The 10,320-nt window shown below is 38.1% G+C and overlaps 1 protein-coding gene across 2 annotated transcripts in view; it reads right to left on the bottom strand.

The window, feature by feature from the left end:
- Positions 1–4,354: 4,354 nt before the first annotated feature.
- SCYL2 (SCY1 like pseudokinase 2) overlaps positions 4,355–10,320 on the bottom strand; it is a 29,345-nt gene continuing 23,379 nt past the window's right edge. For both annotated transcript variants that reach the window (XM_035127347.3, XM_088651967.1), the window contains exon 18: positions 4,355–9,671. In XM_035127347.3, coding sequence (XP_034983238.1) covers positions 9,048–9,671 — 624 coding nt within the window. In that variant the 3' untranslated portion in view covers positions 4,355–9,047. The remainder of the gene's footprint in view (positions 9,672–10,320) is intronic.

Raw genomic sequence — 10,320 nt, 5'->3', positions numbered from 1 at the left:
CTTGTCTTCCTTAAATAAATCCTTTAATGTAACATTTTGTTTGCTGTCATCACCAGTTTTCCCCAGACTTTAGTAGCCTGCCTCAGTGCTTTCCTCTATATATTTTTTCCTGTTATCCCTGGTACGACGACCGGATGATCCACACAATGTTAATACTCCAAAATATCCGTCAGAGTGAAAATTTCAGCAGTCTCCTCAGAACTGCCAATAGCTCAAGCAGAATTGTAGTGGCTCTGTTTTTCATCTATTGTTGTTCCGTGGCTGATCATCATTAAAGAACAAAGGGCTACACCTGGAGGTTAGAAACGTTGGACCTGGTGCTTCAGCCGGTGCACCCGACTGAAACACACTATAACTTGCTCATCCTCTCTCTCCCAGCTTTCTTTCGCCGTCTCTCTCACACAGATCCTGTGCGAGGTGATGCTATAGTAACGAACACAATACCTGTCCCTCTGGCCACTCAAGCTTATTAATAGATCTCACCCACAGCAAACTTTATTAAACATTTATACATTCTCCCTGTCACAGGACATGGGCTTGTAGCTCCATTTTACTCTCAACCTTCCTCTGCACCCCAACCCCCCAACAAACAGCTTTTGTTGGTCTCTTGGAAATGTAGTCACCCTAGGCATGTCATTTATGATTGACATCATTAGGAGCTGTCTAAAAACACAGAAACAGAATTGCTTTAAAACACTGTGTGAGTAGTCAATGGCATTAATCCAAACAAGAACACATGGGTCATTTATTTACTTATTTATCTGTTTATTATAATCATAAAAAAGGATCAGAAAGCGGGTTATAAAAACAGAGATTTGCTTCTTTTTCTGAACTGGCCACATTGTGTGTTTACCTCTAATCTTATGATACTTATTATTGGAATTACTAGTCTTAACAAAAGTGTACCTTCTGTAGAAAATACAGGGGTGGGTCAAAAGTTGAAGCACTAGCTCAACCAACTGTGCTCTCTTAAGGTCAAATAAGGACCCATAGCTCAATTAATTCAAGTTCTTAATAGGCTATGCCAAGCTCAACACTGGATTTAGGGCAGTGCTCCACTGCACAGAGTGCTGAGCCAAGGGGACGGATAATAATAATGATAATAATAATAATAATAATAATAATAATAATAATAATAATAAGCCTATATTTATATGAGTACCTACTCAAAGTCTGGAGGGGCACCAAATTTTGTCTTTACTCATGGTGCCATATTACCAAAGTCCACCCCTAGGCCAAACTATTGCATTTTCTACAGCATATCATTTATATAGCACACAACATATACTGTATTATAAAGCATATACAAGTAATTGAGGGTGGGAAACAAGAAATGGGGTCATAAGCAGGATAAACAAACTGACTGACAAGCTGAAGCTAAGAACAGCAGCTGCTGCTACATTGCTGGCTGAGGGCAAGGAGGATTGAAGAGGTTCTTGCACTCTTACCTTATCATTATCATGGTGAGTCATGGCCCCTTCAAAAGCACTTCTGGCCTACCTATATTCACTAGGGCTAGGCAATTTTCTTAACCAAGAGAAATAATTTTTAAGAGGAGTTGTAATATTGGTAATATGACATTACAATCTCTAAAATTAATTTGGGATTTGCTTCCACAAGATATGGTGATGGACATAAATTGAGAGTGATTTAAAAGGGAAATTGGCAAATTCACGGGGGGGGGGATAAGACATAGATTCAAAGAACTGTAGAGTTGGAAGGTACACAAAGGCTCATCTAGTCCAATCCCCTGCAATGCATGAATCTCAGCTAAAGTATCCATGGCATGCTGGCCATACTGCCACCAGGATCAGAAGCAGCAAGTCACTGAATACTGGCTTCTGGGAAACAGTGGCAGAAGAGGGCTACTGTCCTCACTTCCTAGTTGTGGGCTTCAGTATGGCCAGTTTGGATCTTATCCTTACTGACAATGTGCTGACAGGGCACCAGGTGTTCACAGAGAGGCCTTATAGGTGGCGTCTTCTGATCTGCTTTATTGGAGGAGATATTATTGGTGAATAAAGATAAATATATAAAAAAATTATACCAAATAATATTGAAATGGAAGACGGAAGAAGAGATGACAAAAGATTTGGGAAAATCAATTTCGGTACAAAAATGGGAAAATCTATGAAACCGGGATTCAAATTTTACACCGAATTATGATTTGAAAGAGAATATTTTAAAGATGCAAAATAGATGGCATCTGACACCATTAAAATTGTCCAAAATATACCCAGGGGTCAGTAATTTATGTTGGAGATGCAAAAAAGAAATTGGATCATTTATTCACATGTGGTGGAACTGTAGTATAATCAGGGGTTTTTGGGAGATGTTATATAAGGGACCCAGGTGGCGCTGTGGGCTAAACCACTGAGCCTAGGGCTTGCTGATCAGAAGGTCGGCGGTTCGAATCCCTGTGACGGGGTGAGCTCCTGTTGCTCGGTCCCAGCTCCTGCCAACCTAGCAGTTCGAAAGCACATTAAAATGCAAGTAGATAAATAGGAACCGCTACAGCGGGAAGGTAAATGGCGTTTCCGTGTGCTGCTCTGGTTCGCCAGAAGCGGCTTTGTCATGCTGGCCACATGACCTGGAAGCTATACGCCGGCTCCTTCGGCCAATAATGCGAGATGAGCGCGCAACCCCAGAGTCGGTCACGACTGGACCTAATGGTCAGGGGTCCCTTTACCTTTACCTATATAAGGAGTTAAAGAAAATACTGAAATATTCCTTTAAGAAAAACCCTGAAATGTTTCTTCCGGGAATGATACCGGAAGATATTAACCAAATGATAGATGTATAATTAGCTATGCCGTGGCAGCCGCTAGATTGTTAGTTGCAAAAAACTGGAAAGCCCCAGAAATCCCCACTAAAGAGGAGTGGCAAACAAAGTTATTCTATTATTATAATTTAGCGATGAAATATGAAGAAATTAAAGGAACAAGTTTAGAAGAAGTCGTCAAAATGTGGAAACCATTTATTAATTATATTAAAGATAAAATAGAAAAACCGAATCTTATCTCAGATATCTAAGGATTCTATCGTGAAAACGGTTGTAGATGAATTATATAAATAATCTATTATAGTATGTGTAGTAATGAATTACAGTATGTAATCTATACTTGGACAACAGGGATAAGCTCAGAACAGGGTGAGAAGTAAGCGGGGGGGGGGGGGAGGGAGGGAATTGAGGGAGGGAATGGGAGGGGAAAATAAGACAATGTAACACCTGTGTCACAGCTGTATATTTTGTTTGTAAATATTTTTTCTCTTTTGAAACCAATAAAGATTTTTTCAAAAGAAAAAAAAACTCCAGTCACGAACGACTCTGGGGTTGCGGTGCTCATCTCGCTTTATTCCCCGAGGGAGCCGGCATACAGCTTTTGGGTAATGTGGCCAGCATGACTAAGCCGCTTCTGGCAAACCAAAGCAGCACACGGAAGCGCTGTTTTTACCTTCCTGCCGGAGCGGTACCTATTTATCTACTTCCACTTTGATGTGTTTTCGAACTGCTAGGTTGGCAGGAGCTGGGACCGAACAACGGGAGCTCACCCCATCGTGGGGATTCGAACCGCCAACCTTCTGATCGGCAAGCCCTAGGCTCAGTGGTTTCGACCACAGTGCCACCCGTGTCCCCTGCTGTTTCTTGTACATATATAATAAAGACTGTAAATATCAAGCTGACTGTGCCAGGGTTTAATGCGAAGGAGAGATACCACCTTTACAATGAGGCTCAAAAGTCACTGAAAACTTTCAAGTTGCTTTTGTCCAGCTCACATATATTTACTTCGAAGCAAGTTTTAAATACTGTAATACGAAACTGAACATATATACCAAGCCCCGATGAAAGTGAGTATGATGTTGTGACCCTAAGTATGCTTACTCATCCATTTAACTTGAGATTCATTTTAATGGGGGGGGGGTCAAAAGTTCTTCAGTGGACTATGCTACACATAAATGAAGTTTGGCTGTTAATGTGACATGAAACTACATTTCACTGAAGAACTTTTGGTATTATTATGTTCCACACACTTGTTATGCTATGGTGACATCTTATGGTCATTTTATTCCATTTAGTTTCCATGTATATTGGATGTGTGTTTTTTGATTCGTTTTCTAAATTCATTGGACCTATGAAGTACTTGTTTCTTTGCTGTAATTTCAGGTTAATACAAATATTACTGTATCATTTCAAGAGTGTTGAAATTTATGGTACTCAGAAATACTGCAGTAACAATGAATATTCAGCGAAAACACCACCACAATGATGAATTATTAGGTACAATTTTTAGTCCTTTAGATTGCTGTGGGAAACATTGAATTTTAACCATTTGGAATACATTACACCCTCACCTTAAAAGGTGAAAATATGAAAAGTTTATTATTTCAATAAAGCAACATCATTCAAGATTTGAAAACTACACAGTTATTCATTCACAGTACAAAGTTGTAGGAATTTCTTGTAACCATCACTGTACATTTTACATATTTTAAGTATTACCAGTTTTAAAAGTTGATATAAAGAATAGATTTGTTTCGAAAAGCAGCAAAGTCCAATAAAACCAAAATAGAGTATCATGCTCCAACCATTCCGCAGATCACAAACCACAGCAACACTAGAATAATATCATTACTTTACACACACAAAATTGAATGCCTTACAGTCTAAACATAAAAATTGCCACAACTAAGGAAGGACTGTACAATTAGACTGACATTAAATATTCTGAATCAGGCCTGAGTTCAATACATATAAAGCCATTTGGATATACAACTTCCAACTTGAGAGATATATACAACACTTAAAATTGCCTGGAATTTTAGTATTTCAAAGAGAACCTCTTTTTACAAATTTCTGTACAAAGAGAGTCATTGAAGATGTAAACTGGAAGCCAAAATTTGAAATCAGAACCTGCTTGGAGTAATCCTAGCTTTCCCGTCAATTTCTATTTGAATGCAGATTGTCACAACAAATCTGGTGCATCCAAGTTCAGGTTAATTAAAATTGCAATCATATATTGTAACAGTCAGTATCTATTATAATGCCAAAAAGGCAGACCCAGGTAAAGTGTTATTTTAAAAAATATTTCTAGAACTGCACAAACCCGGCAAAATTCAGAAGATATCCACAAGTCAATTTTGAAACATCATGTAACCAGGAGCGAGAGAGCAGTTGTTTATTTAGAGTGAAATATCCATCTCATACCAACTAGGCTAGATTGATGAAACTATAGTATACAAAGATAGAAAAGTATTATTTGTATGCAAAACATATATGTGGAAAACTGCAAATCAATTGTCACGAGTTTACACTGAAATAATCCTCAACGTTCTCTAATGTACAAACAACAATATTGCTTACTTGTTTTGTTTTACTGTTATGAGCGCCAGAGATATAGTTGAGGGGAAAGCAAGGCTACTGAAATATTAGCCTGCCTGTGAATTTCAGCGATTCGTGTTTTCCAAGAATTAAGACTTCTACCATAATATTGCTTTACAGACCCAGCTAAACTGATGTCAAGCTATAACTTTCATTCCTTCTGTTTATATGGGTGTATATTGGGTTATATCCAATTGGGGATCTGCTGACACAATGATACACACACACACACACACCTCTGCTCTGGAGTGTCCCCAACTCTCTGCGTCCAATTTTAAGACTGTGCAGGGAGCTGGAGAAGACAAGAGAGGAAGTTCCATTGTGCACATGGAAGTCTCTTGTGCAGATGAAACCCCAGTGTTAGTAATTTTAATAAGGGAATATCATGAAAGTAACTGAATATAAGTAGTGTTTTTTTCATTAAATGAACTCCTAACTTCCTTTTATTAGGAACCACTCCCATTTGAAATAGGGAGGTTACTTCTAGGTACATCCCTTCCTTTCTATTTGTATAAATAACACTATAGCAAAGACTTTCCTCTTAACTGCCCAACTTGATGGCCCATTCAAACAAATTACATTTCAGCTCATGTTGAGTAAATAGGACTTGATCCCTATTAAATACAAACGGGGCATAAATAAGCAGGTTTATTATCTGCTGCATCTGTTTTCCAAATTACATAATAATTTCTGTATTTCAAGGAATCTGAGAAGCTGAAACTAGCTTGCTTTACTAATTAAAATCATACTTCAAGGTATTACAATTCATGAGTACAATAAATAAGAATAGCATTTGTCATCATTTACAATCATTGTGTCTTTCATACTCCTTCACCCTAAATGTTTTTTCAACCATCACACTTGCTAGTGACACCTGTCAAGTGTCCTGAAGGTGTTGACATATCATGTGTAGATTTCCCGTCATTATGAAAAGGTGAGAGTGTGCTGGTGTCACTAACATTATCCAAACATCCTATTGAGCCCATAGCAGCTCCTTTGTTTAGCTCACGGTAAAGGAAAAAGTCACCAGCTATAAAAGCAGCAGTATGCACTGACAGGTCAGGGAGATTTCCATAAATAAACTCTACAATGAATAGTCTATCTCCAAATTCACAACATCTTCCTGCGGAAATGGCAACTTCGTGGAAGTTGGAGAGGTTGAACAAACATCGCTGCCAGAAAATCAGTGAAAAAATCCCTTCCTGACTCCAAGAATACATAAATTATCTTGAAAAGGAACTTTACTAGAGATTTATTTGATAATCACAGAAAGAACTATTCACATGTTATATTTAACAAGTGTCTTTCTCCTCTGTTGTCTTCTATAAGGAAAACCATAACATGTTGATTTTGTAAGAGACTTTAGTCATGTACCAAGGTGCTTCCTCATTACATGTTTTTTTCTGCTTGCAGCCTTAGCTCAAATATAATTGTCACTATTAAAAAAAAGTGGCCAACAAAATTGTCATTGATCCTTAGGCTCAAAGGTTTGTAAGGTAGTCTGCACAGTATTAGTACAAAATGATTTCCCTCCCCATGCCCTCTCTCAAACAGTCTCAATGGAATAATGAAATCTGAAAGGCTGAAAAATAAAAAGGTTAACAAGCAAGGCCAATCCCAAATGTGGGCATACATTATTTTTTTTACAACAAACTGGGGCAGGGAGCTGTGGCTGGAATACAAAACTTATGTTTCATCATGGGTCAAAATGGGGAGTTGGAGTCCAGTAACATCAAGAGCCCAAATTTAGCCACCCCTGAAAGAAACTATCCCCAGTCTTGTGTTGTTAAAGAAACATTTTTTCCACATATTATAGGGAAGCTTCATATTCCGTACTTCATTTTGTTCTGCCTTTTTAAAGAAAAGCTTTTTAAAGAAAAGCTTACACAAAAATGTAAAGTTTGAGTCTTAAGAAACCTGGAGACCATACAAGGAACCTAACACATTTAATATTCATAAATTTACACACAGTTATGTAGCTAATTGAGCATATTCAGTGAGAGTATTAACATAACATAAATAACACAAGTGTTGTGTGTGTTTTTCTTTTTTAAAAACAACAACACAATTTTATCACTGGTCCCAGAGATACAAAACAAAAGTACTAAGGCAGCAGCTATAATACAAAGTTCTTAAGATACATTTAACAGTATTACAGCTTAAAATTGGAAATATAATTTAACAAAATACAGCTCACATTTACAGCATAAGGCCCTTTGGTTTCTTAAGCAGCAAATGAAAATGATTCAATCAGTGAAAGGCTTTGAAAAATAAAGTATGTAGGCTTTCTATAAAAACGGTAACTAATTCTTTCCTTTTCAAAATAGCCAGCTATAGTCCAAAGTATTATGTAAGAAAGATCTCAAAATTCCCAGGAAAGAAAGAGTTAAATGTACAGTAGAAATAGCAGACAGGGTAGAGACTGGTAAAGTTCATCCCCCAGCTAATTAACCACATAAACTGTTGCTTCCACTTTGGGGAAAACTTATATTTGAAAGAATCCTGAAAGAGAGATGCAAAATGGTTGTTCACTCCAAATCTGACAGCAGAAAATTTTATATTAGCCTTTCAAAAGAGACTAAACACTATGTATACAATGATTTGGCATACATTAAACAACCTGTCTTAGTCAACTGCTGCATCATCCAACTTTGTAATTTATTCATCTGAACTAAAACATTTCACTGAGGTCTCTTGAATGCGATCAAATTTAAATTCAAAAGAAGTATGTATTGGAGCGATGGCAACCTCTTACTTGCGTCTTAGAAGTAGCCAGAAACTTGGAGTACGAATTGAAGGTCTTTTCCTACTAGCAAGCCAAATTTCAATGTGATCAAACTAAATTCTAAGGTCATCACATTTGCTTCTAGGATGATCCAAAACAGATTAATTTGGACTTGTATTCCTTTAGTGCCTAGATTTTCAGTGTAGACATAAGCATGATTATGTACTTACTTTTTTAAAGACCTGACTTTAATATCACCATGCCAGCATAGCGGCTTCTATGGTAGGGACTGAAATTTTGGCATAATCAACTGGAGGCAGGTTATGTAGCATGGTTACCTAAGCAGCATTTTTCAGTGATAAGGAGCACATCTCAACTGGGAAAATATCACTCCTACATACCTTATTTTTTGTTGGGAAGATTGTAAGTAGCAATCTAGTGCCTTCATGTTCAATCTTGTATGTTTATAGCAAGTTCCAGACTAATGTATGCACCCTACTATAAGGTATTATATTATACCAAGATGTATTTAGAACTCAGTATCATATCAAATTCAGACCATACAGGATCAACAAGAGTCCAGGGTTTGAAGTCTTCCAACAGCTTATCAGCAATTACAACCTACTGCTAATTTTTATTGGTTAAGATGTTTATTTGTAAAATTACATGGTGGTCATAAGACACATTTCTGAAGTTGTGAGGTATGCGGTTTTAATTTTTTTTCTAACTCTGGGCACCTGGATTGACACACCCTGACCTCAAAACATTGAAATTAGGGGCAAGAGAGATCACTTTGTGCCTAAGAAAATTAAATGCACAGGCAAATGAAAGTGTATTACTAAGTCACATCCTGGAAATAGCTTTTCTCTTGTCCATTTTGCTAGATGATGTTTCTTCAAATCAGGTATTTAGGATACATTAACTCGTTCACAATCAGAGCTATTACCCAAAGAGGTCTTTTAAGTCATTACTAGCTGAGCTGCTGCTTGTCATGCTGTTTGTTGGTTGTGTGAAGTTTTGAGGACTAAAGAAAGGATTTCCCTGCAAGCCAAAGCCAGATTGTCCCATCGCATTCACCTGCGTTCCTAAAGCAGTACTGTTGGTACCCTGAGGAGGTGCAAACTGATTAAGCCATGGGTTTGTTTTTTGTTGCGACAACTGATTCATACTAACTTTAGGTTTTTGAGCCTTAAATAGGCTATCTAAAGCTGACATATCTGGTGGTCTGCTTTGTTGTGCTGGTTGTGAAACTGCAGCTGTAGTGTTCATAGGACTATAAGGTGCCATGTTTGCTGCTGGCATCATATTCATGTTGGCAATTCCTGTGACACCAGCAGTACTGAAGTAATTCTGGCTTGTAGTACCAATTCCCATCCCAAATCCAGATGGCTGAAATCCCATATTAGCATTTAGTCCATTTCTCTTAGCGCTCTCAACAGGGGATGGAAACCCCATTCCAATACCAACTGAAGAAAAGCTATTTGAGGAGGGAACTTTAGGTTTGTTGATGGACTGGCTGGTCAATGATGCCATGCTTTCTCTCAAAGTGTCAGTCAAGTCCTTGGTCTGAAAAAAAACCCATCTGTGGTTAAAATACTTTGCAATAGCACTCAACATAAGCAGCAGCTCTAAGGATGAAAAATAGATGGCAATGCAGTAAGATCATTTTAGGAGGCAGGAATGCCATATTGTACGTACAACTCAAAGATGAGTTTACAACAGAGGATGCTAACCTATGACCCACCAATAACCTTTTCAGCGCTTTCCAAAATTTATCTCTCTTTCTTTTTTTTAATTAGCCATTCGGTTTGCTGCTGTGATGCTCAGTTGTTCTGTGGGCTTGGGGGGGGAATCCCAAAATGTCCTAACACCTGCCCTCAATCAGTGCAGGTGTTAGCAGCACTGTATCCAGTAAGTTGTCTTCTTTAATTCACGGGTGCTTCTGCTTTACATAATTCCCTAGAGACTGTATCTCTTTGCTCAGCATCATGGCGGCCAGTGTGGTCAGTGCCAGCTGACAGTGAGTGAGTGACTCCAGCAGTTAGCAGTAAAAGGAAGACTGAGTACATACTGCTCCCTCCTTCCACTTACCAGATTATTCATTTGGAGAGAGTAAGCTGCAATCCATGCGCATGTTCCCTAGCATGTTTGTGAGAGATACGTGCACACTCTGTTGTGTATGGGATGTGTGTGCATGTGCATGATTATTGTGGGG

This window comes from Zootoca vivipara, chromosome 9 (assembly GCF_965207765.1).
Source record: "Zootoca vivipara chromosome 9, rZooViv2.hap1.1, whole genome shotgun sequence".
NCBI classification, from domain to species: Eukaryota; Metazoa; Chordata; class Lepidosauria; order Squamata; family Lacertidae; genus Zootoca; species Zootoca vivipara.
Note: the sequence above shows the minus strand (reverse complement) of the source record. Positions and strands in the feature narration are given on the sequence as shown.